This window comes from Pelophylax lessonae, assembly GCF_965119305.1.
Source record: "Pelophylax lessonae genome assembly, chromosome: 11".
NCBI lineage: Eukaryota > Metazoa > Chordata > Amphibia > Anura > Ranidae > Pelophylax > Pelophylax lessonae.
Window position 1 is genome coordinate 124,235,837 of NC_138778.1, and position 15,955 is coordinate 124,251,791.

The window sequence follows — 15,955 nt, forward strand, 5'->3', positions numbered from 1 at the left end:
AATCAGTGACTCTGGTTTAGGGGGTAAGGGGTTTAATATTGTACTAGTGGAAGAAACTCCGGGAGTTCTAAAAGTCTATGTGTATGGGGGCAAGAGACTAAGGCTGTGAATAAAGAGGTGCCCTTACTAATTCGTGGCAGCAGAGCAGCCAGCCTATAACGCCTACGTTAATTACATCAGAATTACAGCCAATCAGTGACTCCGGTTTAGGGGGTAAGGGGTTTAATACTGTACTAGTGGAAGGGACTCAGGGAGTGCTAAAAGTCTATGTGTAAGGGGGGCAGGCAGTCAATCAGAGACTAAGTCTGTGAATAAAGAGGTGCCCTTACTAATCCGTCGCAGCAGAGCAGCCAGCCTATAACGCCTATGTTAATTACATCAAAATTACAGCCAATCAGGACTCCGGTTTAGGGGATAAGGGGTTTAATATTGTACTAGTGGAAGGGACTCAGGGAGTGCTAAAAGTCCACGTGTAAGGGGGGGTGCAAATTACTTGACAACCCACGGTACGCCACTGCGTGCGAATAATAAAAGGGTGTCCGCCACTGCCTGCGAATAATAAAAGGGTGTCCGCCACTGCCTGCGAATAATAAAAGGGTGTCCGCCACTGCCTGCAAATAATAAAAGGGTGTCCGCCACTGCCTGCAAATAATAAAAGGGTGTCCGCCACTGCCTGCGAATAATAAAAGGGTGTCCGCCACTGCCTGCGAATAATAAAAGGGTGTGTGCCACTACCAGCAAATAACAAAAGGGTGTCCGCCACTGCCTGCGAATAATAAAAGGGTGTGTGCCACTACCAGCAAATAACAAAAGGGTGTCCGCCACTGCCTGCGAATAATAAAAGGGTGTGTGCCACTACCAGCAAATAATAAAAGGGTGTCCGCCACTGCCTGCAAATAATAAAAGGGTGTCCGCCACTGCCTGCGAATAATAAAAATGTGTCCGCCACTGCCTGCGAATAATAAAAGGGTGTCCGCCACTGTCTGCGAATAATAAAAGGGTGTCCGCCACTGCCTGCGAATAATAAAAGGGGGGCCGCCACTGCCTGCAAATAATAAAAAGGTGTCCGCCTCTGCCTGCGAATAATAAAGGGTGTCCGCCACTGCCTGCAAATAATAAAAGGGTGTCCCCCTGACTGTTGGACGTTCCTCCTTACCTTGATGAGTTTGCACCTGATCTGTGCAGACACCATATGACTGTTCCTGAGATTGCCCACTCTGAACATCAGACACAACTTGCCATCGCGCTGGGAGATGACCGCATTCTGGCTGAACATGAGGGTCTCGGCTCTCTTCTTGGGTTGGGACATCTTGATGAACATGCAGCCTATGAGGAAAGCATCCACAATGGAGCCCAGTAGAGATTGGAACAAGAAGAGGATGATACCCTCAGGACACTTCTCAGTGATGTACCTGAAGCCATAGCCAATGGTGGCCTCTGTCTCTATGAAGAAGAGGAAGGCAGATGGGAAGTTGTAGACATTGGCCACACAAGGAGTGTAGCTGTCATCATGAGCCCTGTTTAGGTCCCCTCTGATGTAGGCAATGATCCACCACATAGAAGCCATCACCAACCATGCCACTGTATAGGTAAGGATGAAGATCAGCAGGTTCCATCTCCATTTCAGGTCCACCAAGGTGGTGAAGAGGTCGGACAGGTATCTGCTGCTCTCTCCTCCTAGGTTCCCATGCTGGACATTGCACCGACCGTTCTTGTCTACAAACCTCTGCCGTTTCCTTTTAACAGAAGGAAAGAAGCCACCTCCCACAGTGGTGGTGACAACGTGGTACTCCTCACCAAATTTCCTCCTCAAAGCGGACATCTTCTTCTTATTGGGAAGTCCAGCTGTGTGGGAAAAGTTTCTTTATCCTTGTGTCAGCCCTGCAGGGGTTTCTGATGGCTGTGCATGTCTCCGAGGTGCTGCCATTCAGCTGACTTGTACGGGGACCGCCGTCTAGTTTAGAGTGCTGGGTGCTGTGTGCACGGAATAGGAAGACTCCGCTCCTCTACGTCTTCCTTCTCACCGCCAATCACCGGGGCCTGCCATGCCAATCACATACACCAGGTGGCGCCCGAGATACAGCTAAAACAACACACTGCAAAGAAAATGGAAAAGAAGAGCTGAAACACATTACAATAGAATTGTCTCTGTATACGGATTCATCAATGAGTCTCCCAATGTAGATCGCTTCTATCAATACCAGGCTGTTCATTTTCTGCAGTCTGGCTGCAGATGTATAAGCTGGATGGCAGTTTCTATTTATTTACACTGATGTAAAGCTAGGATCACACAGCATGCATTTCTTTAGGATCTTCCTGTGATGTTTATTTTCTTATATGTCACACATGTTGTCAGAGATTGGAATGCAGTGCTGTCTGTGATCCCAACTCATCAATATGCAGAAGAATGAGCTAAGGCTGGGAGGAGAGCAATGATGAGCCAGGACAGGTTCTAATACTGATTACCTATTCCTGGGTCACATAAGTGCCAGGCATACCCTCACCGGCCGTGCCAGGCATACCCTCACCGGCCGTGCCAGGCATACCCTCACTGAACGCTCTATTAGCTACACCTCGCTAGTACTGGGCTGGACCCCCCCTTTGCCTTCAGAACTGTTATAACCACTTCCGGACTGGAAGGTTTTCCCCCTTAATGACCAGGCCATTTTTTACATTACTTTACCAGACAATTGCGCGGTCGTGCGATGCTATACCCAAATAAAATGTATGTCCTTTTTTCCCCACAAATAGAACTTTCTTTTGGTGGTATTTGGTCATCTCTGCGGTTTTTATTTTTTGCGCAAGCAAAAAAAAAAAAAAAAACAATTGTGAAAAAAAAAAATCAATGTTTTTTTTCATACATCACGGGACACAGAGGCAAAAATCATAGCATATGGGTTATATAGCCACCTACAGGTGAAGGACACTGGCAACCAATCAGAAAGGATGCCCCCTATACAGGGCAGCCATCAGAAATGTTGGAGCCCCTTACACAGCTTTAGGACTGGGCCCCCCCCCCGGTGCTCGGAGGGGATTGGAGGACCTTGATTATGAGGAGCGTCTGCAATCACTTGATTTATTCTCCCTGGAGAAGAGACGCCTGAGGGGGGACATGATAGCAATTTTTAAATATCTCAATGGGGATCTAGGCTTAGAAGAAAAGCTGTTCATTCGCAGGGATTGCATGAGGACTCGGGGGCATACAATGCGATTAGAGGAGAAGCGTTTTAACCTCAGGCAACGTGGGGGGTTCTTTACTGTTAGGGCTACAAGATTGTGGAATTGTCTACCACAAGAGGTGGTTTCTGCAGGTAGTATGGTGGCTTTCAAAAGACTTCTAGATGTACATCTCAAGGATCAGAACATTCAGGGGTATGTGAGATGATTACAGCCACACACACCTACACAGGTTGAACTGGATGGACTATTGTCTTTATTCAACCTCCCCTACTATGTAACTATGTAACCTTCCCCATGGTCCGCCCACTGGCCGTCCCACCAAATCTACATACATCAATGCCACTTACATCACAGTGCCAATACCTCACAGCGCACCTTTATGACACAGTGCCCCTTTTATTGCAAGCCTTTCCTGCAGTGTACCACCTTGGCAAGTCATAGGCACTGATCAGCCTGGGGTGTCCTCTCCCTTTAGTCTCAAGCCGGCAGCCACTGCCATGCTCACAGGGGACGGAGACTGGAGGTGCTGCAGATCTGGAAAGAAGGCAGGAGCTGGTCAACTTAACAAGCGGGTACTTATCCACTTGTTAATTTTAAAAGGCTCCCGCACTCTCTGCAGATAGTCCTGCAGCACCTCCCACTCCCTGTGAGCATGGCAGTGGTGGCTGGCAGGAGGCCTAGCAAAAATGACACAGCTTCTAAGTGGTGGACCGTGGCCATGACAGGACTTTCATTTGACATGGATCGACCGTGGCTCCATTTACATACCTGCCAACTCTCACATTTTTCCCGGGACAATCCCGGCAAATAGGAGCCTGTCCCAGGTGATTTACATTGTCCCTGTTAATCAGGGACAATGTAAATCATTAAAAAAAAAAAAAAAAAAAAAAAAAAATTTTTCTTTCTTTTTATTTTGTGCCACACAGTGTCGCTCTCACCCCAGCTAGGTGTTGTAGTTCTGGCAGCAGGTTGTCTCTCTCTGTGCCCGCTCAGTCTTCCCGTCTATCGCAAATTTAACGTGTCACTGGAGGCAGGGTGTCAGCATGGTGCACTTTCCAAAATCCGCCAGCAGGGGGAGGCAGAGCACCTTCCGACAAGCTGGAGGCCTCACACTCCATTAATTACTACTATTAATAATGTTTGGGAAAATGGGAAAAATCTCATGCTGGATATCTATACTGGTATGGACTTGGTATGTGTTAGGATAATATGGACTGGGTAATGTGTTAGGATCTATACTGGTATGGACTCTGTAATGTGTTAGGATGGTATGGACTGGGTAATGTGTTAGGATCTATACTGGTGTGAACTGGGTAATGTGTTAGGATCTATACTGGTATGGACTGGGTAATGTGTTAGGATCTATACTGGTATGGACTGGATAATGTGTTAGGATCTATACTGGTATGGACTGGGTAATGTGTTAGGATCTATACTGGTATGGACTGGGTAATGTGTAGGATGGTATGGACTGGGTAATGTGTTAGGATCTATACTGGTATGGACTGGGTAATGTGTGAGGATGGTATGGACTGGGTAATGTGTTAGGATCTATACTGGTATGGACTATACTGGTATGGACTCTGTAATGTGTTAGGATGGTATGGACTGGGTAATGTGTTAGGATCTATACTGGTATGCACTGGGTAATGTGTTAGGAAGAAAGGGTGCCACATTGTTTTATGTAAATGAAAATTATCACCCTACAGAGGGCTGAATTCAAGACAGGTGAATAAAGTGTGAAATGTGTTTAGGTGTGACCATAGAAAAAATGAAATATGTAAATATAAATAAAGTGCAAGGTGTAAATAAGTACAATAAAACCTAATTATACCAGATAGTATAATCATACTTATTTACACCTTGGACTTTATTTATATTTACATATTAAATTTTTGTATGGTCACACCTGAGCACATTTCACACTTTAGAATTGCAGGGAATTGTGATGAGAATTTTAAACTTTAGGCAGAAGTAGTGCAGCTGAATGGGAGAATTATTCCAACTCTGCTACTTTGGCCTTAAGTTTTCAATTCCCTTTTCAATTTCCTGTAATTTTCTCTTTATGAAGTAGACCCTATAATCTGATAAGTAGGCGGAGATTAATTATGCGGAGTGGGCGGAGCTTCAGGGAAGTGGGTGTGGTAAGTAATGGATAGCTGTGCTGCAAAGTGTCCCTGGAAATTTTTTTCAAATGTTGGCAACTATGCATTTAGTGATCCCTGCGAGGTACCATGAGCCTCTCATGGAGCCCCCCTCACTGACATCGGGCCCTTGGGGCACTGCCCATGGGCCCAAATGTTGGTATACCCCAATCCCTGTCCACAATGTATCCCCACCCCCACCCCCACCCAGAATTATCCATCCCTCTCCAGGATTCTGGTTGGGGATGGGGATACATTGTGGAAAAGAATGGATAATTCTGGGTGGGGATGGGGATACATTGTGGACAGGGATGGAGGAATCTGGCCTGGGCGGGGATGATGGAGTTGCAATGCATTGTGAAAATGGATGAGGATGATTCTGGGTGGGGATGATGGGAGTTGCATTGTGATAATGGATGAGGATGATTCTGGGTGGGGATGATGGGAGTTGCATTGTGATAATGGATGAGGATGATTCTGGGTGGGGATGATGGGAGTTGCATTGTGATAATGGATGAGGATGATTCTGGGTCAGAGTTACTAAGTGAAGAGGCTCTCCACAGTGTAATTCCTTTCCCCATTCAGAATCATCCCCAGCTATTTTCACAATGCAACTCCATCATGTCTGGAGTCTGTGTCCCATCAGGAGTCCACACAAAAGCACAGGTGGACCAGCAGCAGGCTGCAGCGCCATCACATCGCACATCCAAAACTCAGTGACTTTTACCCTCCACGCTGATCTTCATTCTGCTCCATGCACCTGTGAGGGCTGGGGCCACTTCCTCTATTAGGCAGATAACCACACCCCTATGCTGGCCAATCAGCTACTGCCCAAACTTTTTCTTTCAGAACCAGGCTCCGCCTCAGGCAAAGAGGTAATTGAAGCTTGCCAGGATCTACTGGGAGGAGAAGAAAGCCTGCTGTATGTAGGTACTCCTTCTCTCCTCAGTCAGACTATAGTGCAGGCTGTGCAGCGAGGGGGGGAGGAGGACGATCTTGCTCATTACTGACTACTAGAACACCCCCCAACCCCACCAAACCGCATGCGATAGCACATATCAGCTCGACCCCCCCGTGTGTAGAAGGCTTGCGGTGGTGAAGATCAGGAGCCATTGTTTTTAAAGTGTGTAAGGGGGAAGCGGTCCCCGGGCCCCTGTAGAGGCTCGGGCCCCTTACAACAGTACTGCCTGTACCCCCCTGATGGCGGCCCTGCCCCTATATAACCCCTCCCACACAGGAGGTACCTCAGTTTTTTTCGCCAGTTCCTAATAGTGATGGTCACGGTGTTGAGTCTCTCCACATTTTTCTTCAAAGAAGATATGCCCTACACCCTGATTAAAGATCACTGAATCTAAAGGGCCATACACACTGTAAGATTTTCTGAAGACTTTTTCCTTCAGATTTACCTTTTCTATGTAGTGCAAGGGCCTGCCAGATTGCATACAAATTGAAAGTGTTTAGGTTTGACCTCATATTATATGGTTTTGGTAAGTCTAAAGGAAAAAGTCTTCAGAAAGACTTATAGTGTTTATGGCCCATAAGGGGTTAGCTATCAGATCCATCCAAAACAGTCAATGGACCAAAAAGATGGTACCTGAGCCTCAGGAAGCAGATACAAGGTTTTGCCTGTAATGCTGTCCTTTTTGGGCCCTGGACCCTTGGAATACCAAACTCCAAAGGTGCTCCGTGCAGGGTGCTCTACAGGTCCAAGGCCTTGGTCCCTCTCAAACAAGGGGACCCAGTCCTTGAAGGTCACCAACTTAGCTCGCCGCGATGGGTGACAATTGGATTCCTGTTTCAAACAGAATCCTGCAGCAGGACTGGTGAGTCCAATTTAAATATATACACATACAGCAAACCTTGAAGGTAAAAATTGCTGGCATGATTGCAGATTGTAAATATTTTATGCACTGTTATCTTTAAAAGATAACAGAGACCGAGTACCATGTGAGTCTCTGCATGAGACTATGGATGTTAAGCCTAGGCAAAATACATCTTGTTAAGCATTATGTCTTTGCTTATTTTTCTGACACACTGTTTTCACCCTGTGTTGATCACCTGAAAGGTATCAGCTGTGACAAACCAATGTGTGCATGAGACTGTGGATGTTAGGCTATGCAATATACATCTTGTTGAAAGCCCTGGCTTTTCCTCAAGGATGAATGTGCCATTTATATGAATTGTGATTATATGAGCTTGTGCAGTTGTGGGATTGATGCAAAGTTTGTTTAAACATTATTTCTTTGCCTATTGTTATCACACTGCTTTTTTTTTTGCCCTGGACTGATCACCTGAACGCGATTGGCATGCACGTGCCTGTGCAATACAGCGTAAATGGGCACGATTTAGAAGGAACTGTTTCCAAAGCACAGGCTGGGATGGTCACAGTTGGGCATTGGCATTATAGCCAGCCTTGGAGTGGAGCATTGCTGCCATCATTGCAGCATCACAAGGAGGGAGGAAACGTGATAGATCCCCCTCACCTGAGCCACCTCCTAAATCAGTCCAGGATGGGCAGAATATGTGGAAGAAGTAGCTGATGATGACCCTATGGGAGGTCAAGCTGAGGTTTCCACTTCTGGGGAGCAAGGGTCAGAGGAGTCTTTATCAGCCTCTCAAACCCAGAGATTGTTAGTTCAGTCTCTTACTGAAATGGTCCAGTCTGGATACAAATTTTCTCCCTCTCTAGGCTCATTGCGCCCTCCTCATAGTCTTCAGACATTTCCCATACATTTTCTCTTGGAGCAAGAAATGTATAATGATTGGGACCATCCTGATAGGATTTTTGTTCCTCCTAAAAGGTTTTCACTATTGTATCCTATGGAGAAAATGGAATATACCCACTGTGGATGTTGCCATTTCTTCGGTTAACAAGAGTTTAACCTGCCCTGTGGATAATGCCCAGGTTTTTAAAGATCTATATCCTGGATCTTGGAAATTGGAATCTTTATTGAAAGCCTCCTTTGCGGTTGCAGGATCTGCGATACAACTAGCAGTAGCAGCCATAGGAGTTTGTCAGTTGTTAAAAGACCGTATGAAGCGAGTGTCCAAGACAGTTCCTTCTCAAAGAGAGTCTGTGGAAGATCTGTCAGATCTACCTCACGCACACAGAGTTGATGCTCTTATGGACTCCATAAGGCAAATGTCACGAGTTGCTCTGATGACAGTACATATGCGCAGAATCCTTTGGTTCAAGAGCTGGTCTGTGGAATTACCATGTTAAAGGTTACTGGCTAGCTTTTCTGTTCAGGGAGAACGCCTTTTTGGTGACGATCTGGATAAGTAAATCCAAAAGATCTTGGGGGGCGGGGGGGGGGGGGGTACGTTGCTACCTGTAAAAAGAAAGAGCAAATGTCCTTCTTTTAAGATCCCCAGGACTCATACTACCAGTGCTTCTAACTCCAGATGGTGACGATGGCCTTAGCCATCTGGGTCTGGAACCAAGCCTTCAGTGCAGGGTCACAAAAAGCCCTGTACCCAGAGATTAGCCAAATCTTCATCAAAGCCTACTCTGTGAAGGGGCGCCCCCACTCACTTGAGTGGGGGGAAGGCTGCTTCAGTTCTCGAAGGTTTGGGTGGAAACGATCCAAGACAACTGGGTTATCTCCACCATTTCACAGGGTTACAAACTGGAATTTCGGGTATTCCCGCATCCTCGGTTTATAAAGTCAAGTATACCTACAGATCCCCTAAAAAGAAGGTCTCTCCCTTTCTGGTGTTGGACCAGCTGAGGGCCCAAAAAGTGATAATGGATGTTCTGGAGAGCGAAAGGTTCAGGGGTTTTTACTCAAACCTGTTCATAATCCCCAAACCAAGCGGGGATGTGAGACCTATTCTGGTTCTCAAAGCTCTAAACCAGTTTCTGAACGTTCGTACTTTCTGTATGGAGTCAATTTGTTCAGTAATAGCCTCCCTGCAGGAAGAGGAATTTCTTGCATCCATAGGCATTAAGGATGCATATCTTCACATGCCTTTATTCCAGGCTCATCAAAGGTTTCTACGCTTTGCAATAGAACTCTGTCATTTTCAGTTTGTGGCCCTGCCATTCGGGTTAGCCACAGCTCCAAAAGTGTTCACAAAGATCCTAGCTCCATTATTGGCTGTTCTAAGGTCCCGAGGGATATCTGTAATAGGATATCTAGACAATCTATTACCTATAGATCAATCGGCTTCAGCTCTAAGCCGAAATGTCCTCCAGACAGTGCAGTTCCTAGAAAGTCTGGGTTGGATATTGAACTAAAAGTCAGCATTACAGTTGGTCCAGCATCTGGAATATCTGGGTCTTCTTGTGGACACAGTACAGGCAAAGATATTTTTGCCAACAAGAAAGGTCACAGACCTGAAGGATCTGGTTCGGTCCGTAGTAAGGCTGAGATAGCCTTTTAAACGTCTTTGCATGATGTTATTGGGGAAGATGGTGTCCGCATTCAAAGCAATTTCCTATGCTCAATTCCATGCCAGACCCTTACAGAACAACATTCTGTCTACATGGACTGGAAAGGTTTAGTCTCTGGACTGGTCCAGGTCTCTGGTACCAAGAGTACGTCAGAGTTTGAATTGGTGGTTGATGACCAGAAACCTGGAGAAGGGGAAATCCTTTCCTCCATTAACTTGGAAGGTGGTGACTACAGATGCCAGTCTCTCCGGCTGGGGAGCGGTTCTGGAGGAAGCCACTGTCCAGTGGAAATGGTCTTGGGTAGAGAGTGGTCTCCCCATGAACATTCTGGAAATCCGAGCAGTCAGTCAGGCTTTGAATTACTGGACGCCCAGACTTCGGGGTCACTCTGTCAGGGTGCAATCCGACAATGCTAAAGCCGTGGCTTATGTCAACCATCAAGGAGGAACAATGAGTCAGTCTGCCCAGAAAGAGGTGGATATCATCCTATCCTGGGCAGAGAAGTTGGGGCATGCCTGACATCAGTTTTTATTCCAGGATTAGAGAACTGGCAGGCAGACTTTCTGAGCCTTCAACAGATATTTCCAGGGGAATGATGTTTACAGCCCGAGATTTTTCAATCAATCTGCCTATGCTGGGGCGGGGGGGGGGGGGGGGACGTAGATCTGTTGGCATCCAGGTTCAACAACAAGTTAAAGAGATTTGTGTCCAGGACCAGGGATCCATTCGCAGTCGGAGTGGATGCTTTAGCGACTCCTCGGGAGGCTTATTCTCTGATTTATGCCTTTCCTCTGGTGCAGCTGATGCCGCGTCTGTTCTGCAGGACCCAGCTGGAGGGGAAACCAGTATTCCTGGTAACTCTTGCATGGCCGAGGAGGGTTTGGTATGCACAAATCTAAATGTTGGCAGTGACAAGGCCTTGGGCCCTTCCACTGCAACCAGACCTACTCTCTCAAGGTCCGGGATTTCACCCTGCTGTACAGTCTATAAATTTGATGGCTTGGCTATTGAAGCCTTAATCTTGAAGGAGCGGGGTGTATCTGGCCCTGCAGTTTATACCCTAATAAATGCTAGGAAATTTGTCTCTAGAAACATTTATTACAGGGTCTGAAAATCCTATATTGCCTGGTGTGAAGGAAATGTTATCCCCGCAAATATATCATCAGGAGAATTCTAGCTTTCCTTCAAGCAGAGATGGATATAAAATTAGTCTTAAGCACTATAAAAGGGCAAATTTCAGTCTTATCGGTTTTCTTCCAAGAACCGATCACTTCCCATTTGTTGGTTCAGACCTTCGTCTGGGGGAATGTTACGTTTGCTTCCACCTGTGAAGCCACCATTATGTCCTTGGGATTTAAATTTGGTGCTGGCAGTTTTAAAAAACAGCCTTTTGAGCCCTTGGGGCACGTTCCCCTGTTTCTTCTGACTAAGAAACTGGTCTTTTTAATTGCGATACCTTTGGCTAGAAAGATATAGGAACTAGCAGCTCTTTCTTGTAAAGAGCCATTCTTGATTTTTCATCAAGATAGGGTGATTTTATGTCCGCACTTTTTTGCCCAAGGTGGCTTTCATTTGAATGAGAACTTTATATTACCTTCCTTTTTTCCAAATCTTCACTGGAGGAAGACAAGTTATTGCATTCTGTCGATGTAATGCATGCACTTTAAGTTTTACTTGGAGAGATCAGCTCAGATTTGTAAGACCGAGAGCTTGTTTGTGCTGCCAGAAGGGCCCAGGAAAGGGTTGGCAGCATCTAAGTCTGCAATTTCTCATTGGATTTGCCAGGTTATTACCCAGGCGTATGATTTAGAAGGGAAGGTTCCACTTTTTCCTGTAAAGACACATTCTACCAGAGGAGTAGGTGCCTCTTGGGCACATCGCTATCAAGCCTCTATGGATCAGATTTGCAAGGCTGCGACCTGGTCTTTGGTGCATACGTTCACTCGTTTCTATAGAGTGGATGTTGGGACCCAGGAGGAATCTGCTTTTGGCCGCAGTGTTCTGCAGGCAGCGGTGTAATCTTTTTTGTGGTCAGATGGCAGTATTTCTTTTGGTGTCCCCCATCCCTCAGATGCATTGCTTTGGGACATCCCATATGTTATGATTTATGGCTCTGTGTCCTGTGATGTACAGAAGAAAATTCGATTTTTTAATACAGACTTACCTGTAAAATCCATTTCTTGAAGTAGATCACGGGACACAGAGGTCCCTCCCCTCTTCTATGGGGTCTTTATTGCTTGCTACAAAACTGAGGTGCTTCCTGTGTGGGATGGATTATATAGGGGGACATCCTTTCTGATTGGTTGCAAGTGTCCTTCACCTGTAGGTGGCTATATAACCCATATGTTTTGATTATGGCTCTGTGTCCCGTGATGTACTTTAAGAAATGGATTTTACAGGTAAGTCTGTATTGAAAAATCAATTTTTTTCACTTTCTGCTATATAAAATTAATTTGGAAAAAAAAAATTAAAAATTTAAAATCTAATTTTTTCATCATTTTAGGCCAATATGTATTTTGCTACAATTTTTTGGTAAAAAAACAATCCCAGTAAGAGTATATTGATTGGTTTGCGCAAAAGTTATCACATCTACAAACTAGGGGAAAGATTTATGTAATTTTTCCTTTTTTACTAGTAATGGCGGGAATCAGCAATTTTTAGCGGGACTGCGACATTGCGGCGGACAGATCGGACACCTAACTGACATTTTCAACACTTTTGGGGGACCAGTGACATTACTACAGTAATCAGTGCTATAAATATGCACTGTTACTGTACTAATGACACTGGCAGGGAAGGGGTTAACAGCAGGGGAGATCAAAGGGTTAAATGTGTCCCTAGGGAGTGCTTTTTTAACTGTGTGGGGGGTAGACTTGTGGAATGAACACAGGAACCTGTGTTCCTAAATAAGAGGAACACAGGAGCCCTGCGTTCATTGCTGACAGAACAGCAGACCGCCGGGGAGAGATTGCGGGTGCATGAATTGCGAATGAGTACACGGTACAGTTACATCGTTTCGTGGGACAGAGCCGACCTGCCGCAGTATATGTACTGCTGGCGATCGGCAAGTGGTTAAAGGATACATTCACTTTTTGTAAAAAAAATAATAAATGCACATTTTTATTTTGCAGGTAAAAAAAAAATGTGCATTTTTTTGTTCTATTTTTGGAGCCTGTAAGGCCTGGTTCACACCTATGCGTTTTTTTTTTTTTTTGTGCTTTTTCTGTTTTGCCAAAACACACTACAGTCCATTTACCATGGTTTCCTATGTGTCATGTTCACATCTGTGCAATTTTTTTAAGGAAAAGAGCCAGGGACTTTTTTCTGGTTTTTGGCTTTATAGACTTTATTGGATTAAAAACATGTATTGAAAAATGAAAAAACCTGAAATATGCAAACTGCCACCTGCATAGGTGTGAACGAGGCCTAAAGCACTGCACGAGCGATCAGCAGATCTGCCCAGTGTATCTGGCAGGAAGCATGAATGAACTACAAGCCGACAGCCGCCCTCAAAGGTTGCTGGAACTTGTAGTTTCCCATGTACAGAGCCCTGTCAATCAGTGACCCAACCGGAGCCCCACTCGGCCACATTTTTTTAAAATTGTGACAGCTAGTGGGGAGGGAGAAGAACGTCGCTAGCTGTCACAGCGGAGATTGAGGAGGTCTGGGGCCGGTCCGTTCATAACATGTTACACCCTGAATATGGGTGTAACATGTAACATGTGACAAGATTGCAAGCGTGACACTAACCTAAGGGGCCTATGCACTCTTGTCTATTTTCCTGCAGTAAACACATTATTTGTACTACATGTAAAAAAAAGAAATATAGACAATAGGTTCTTGTAGCAGAACGTGGCCGCTTGCAGCACGGTCCACGTGACGTGATGGCGTGGCGGCTCCCCCCGATGCGTTTCTCCTTACTAGGCGTCAGCTGGGACTGGAGTATGTATTTGTACTACATGAAAATACATTTGAAGTACAAATGTGGTTCCTTCTGACGTGGCTGATTCACAGCTGTGTGTTTTTTTTTGTTTTTTTTAACAAATGGTGTTTTGCAGTTTAATATGCTTTTAACCACTTCAGCTCAGGAAGGTTTACCCCCATTCCTGACCAGGCCATTTTTGGCGATACGGCACTGCGTTACTTTAACTGACAATTGTGTGGTCGTGTGACACTGTACCCAAATAACATTTTGTCCCTTTTTTTCCCATGAACAGAGCTTTCTTTTGGTGGTATTTGATCACCTCTACAATTTGTATTTTTTGCGCTAGAAACAAAAAACGACCAACAATTTTAAAAAAACAAAAACAAAATAGTATTTTTTACTTTCTGCTCTAAAACACATCCAATAAAAATAAAATTTCTTCATCGATTCAGGCTAATATGTATTCTGCTAAGTACATATTTTTGGTAAAAAAAATCCCCAATAAGCGTTAGCTGATTGGTTTTTCCAAAAGTTTTCATGTCTACAAACTATGGGATATATTTATGGAATTTTTATTTATTTATTTACTATTTATGGTGGCAATCAGTAACTTATGGCGGGATTGCGGTGGACAAATTGGACACTAACTGACACATTTGACAATTTTTTGGGGACCAGTGACACTAATACAGTGATCAGTGCTAAAAATATGCACTGTCACTGTACTAATGACACTGGCTGGGATAGGGTTAACATCAGGGGCGATCAAAGGGTTAAATGTGTGCCTAGCTGGTTATTCAGTGTAGTGGGGGAGGTGCTTTTACTAGTGGAAGACATGGATCGGTGTCCCTGCTTTACAGAAACACAGGATCCCTGCCTTCTGTACTGACAGAACAGCAATCTGCCTCGTTTACATAGCCGATCTGCCTGTGTACCGAATGATCAGCGGGTGCCGGCGGACATCGGGTCCACGGGACTGGTTGTGTAGATTCACAGCGGGAGCAAGCCGCTGGTGAGGCGCACTCGGGTCCGATACCCGGAAGTGCAGGATCACATTTATATACGGGTTTCTGCTCAGCGCGGCCGCCCTGTATCATTTACTACCAGTTCACACTGGTGCGATACGGGAAACCCTGCAATTTAGTGCCAGTTCCCGCATCGCACCTGAATGCTACCACTAGGCGAACTAGGCAGCTGTCTAAGGCGCACTGCCACCTAATGTGCAGCCATGACCAGTGCCACATTCCTCTTCTGTCACCTCCTCATCCCCGGTTGATATCACCTCTAGAGAGGGGGGCAGTGGGTACAGGAAGGGGGGTGTGGGGTTAAATGGGGGCAATGTGTATAGGAAGGAGGATTTAGGGTTAAAGGGGGGCAGTGTGTGCAGGAAGGGGGGTGTAGCATTAAAGGGGGGGAGTGTGTGCAGGACAGGGGGGGAGCAGTGTGTAGAGGAAGGGGGTGTAGGGTTAGGGGGGCATTATGTGCAGGAAGGGGGGCAATGTGTACAGTTTTTTTTTTTGTTCAAGTGGCTGGTCCTTTCTAGGGTGCAAAATAGTCTAGCACCGGCCCTGCCTGCACCATTTTGATACGAATGCAATGCAATTTCAACCATACAGTTTGTAGGCTGAATTTGCATCGTACAGACATTGCATGTGATCTGCACAGCAATGCGGTGTAAATCACATGCAATGTCTGTGATCGAACAAGTAAGAGTCCAGCCTAAATGTGCTATAGGGTGGCTGGCAAGCAAGCGGTTAATATGCTTTTAAAGCAAACCATAGGAATGAATAGACCATTAACAATCATCAAGGTGCAGCTTGCATGTTCTTGCCTGAATGATATATATACTATATATATATATATATATATATACAGTACATAAATACAAACACACACACACAATTATTCTTTGTCTGCGGCCAACTATGCAGGCTATCTTCTCTAATGCACTGCAGAAACTGAAGAGGCCTGATTGATTTGTATGATAGTTCCATGTTTGTTACAGTTTTCCTTGCCTTAGCTGAGTGCGTTAATTCATTATTCTATAGCAAACCACTTAAATGTGAAAATAAAAACGAATCTATATGCAAAAGGATGTGACACAGTTTATTCACTCTGCAGGTCTAACCAGTGAACCCTAAAAGGTAACTCTTATTTCTTAACCTAAAATGTCATACCTGCCCTTCTATTGCATATCACCACGTGTATCAATAATGATATCAAGCTGTTTAGACCTCTGGCTTGAAACACATTTTTATTTCATGGCAGCCATATACGCAGGTTAGCTGTTGTTTTAAACAGTGCTGTGTG

At 45.2% G+C, this 15,955-nt stretch overlaps 1 protein-coding gene across 1 annotated transcript in view; it reads right to left on the reverse strand.

The window, feature by feature from the left end:
- LOC309567062 (G protein-activated inward rectifier potassium channel 1-like) overlaps window positions 1-2,011 on the reverse strand; it is a 157,853-nt gene extending 155,842 nt beyond the window's left edge. The window contains exon 1 of the mRNA XM_082272385.1: window positions 1,157-2,011. Coding sequence (XP_082128511.1) covers window positions 1,157-1,822 — 666 coding nt within the window. The 5' untranslated portion in view covers window positions 1,823-2,011. The remainder of the gene's footprint in view (window positions 1-1,156) is intronic.
- Between the last annotated feature and the right edge of the window lie 13,944 nt (window positions 2,012-15,955).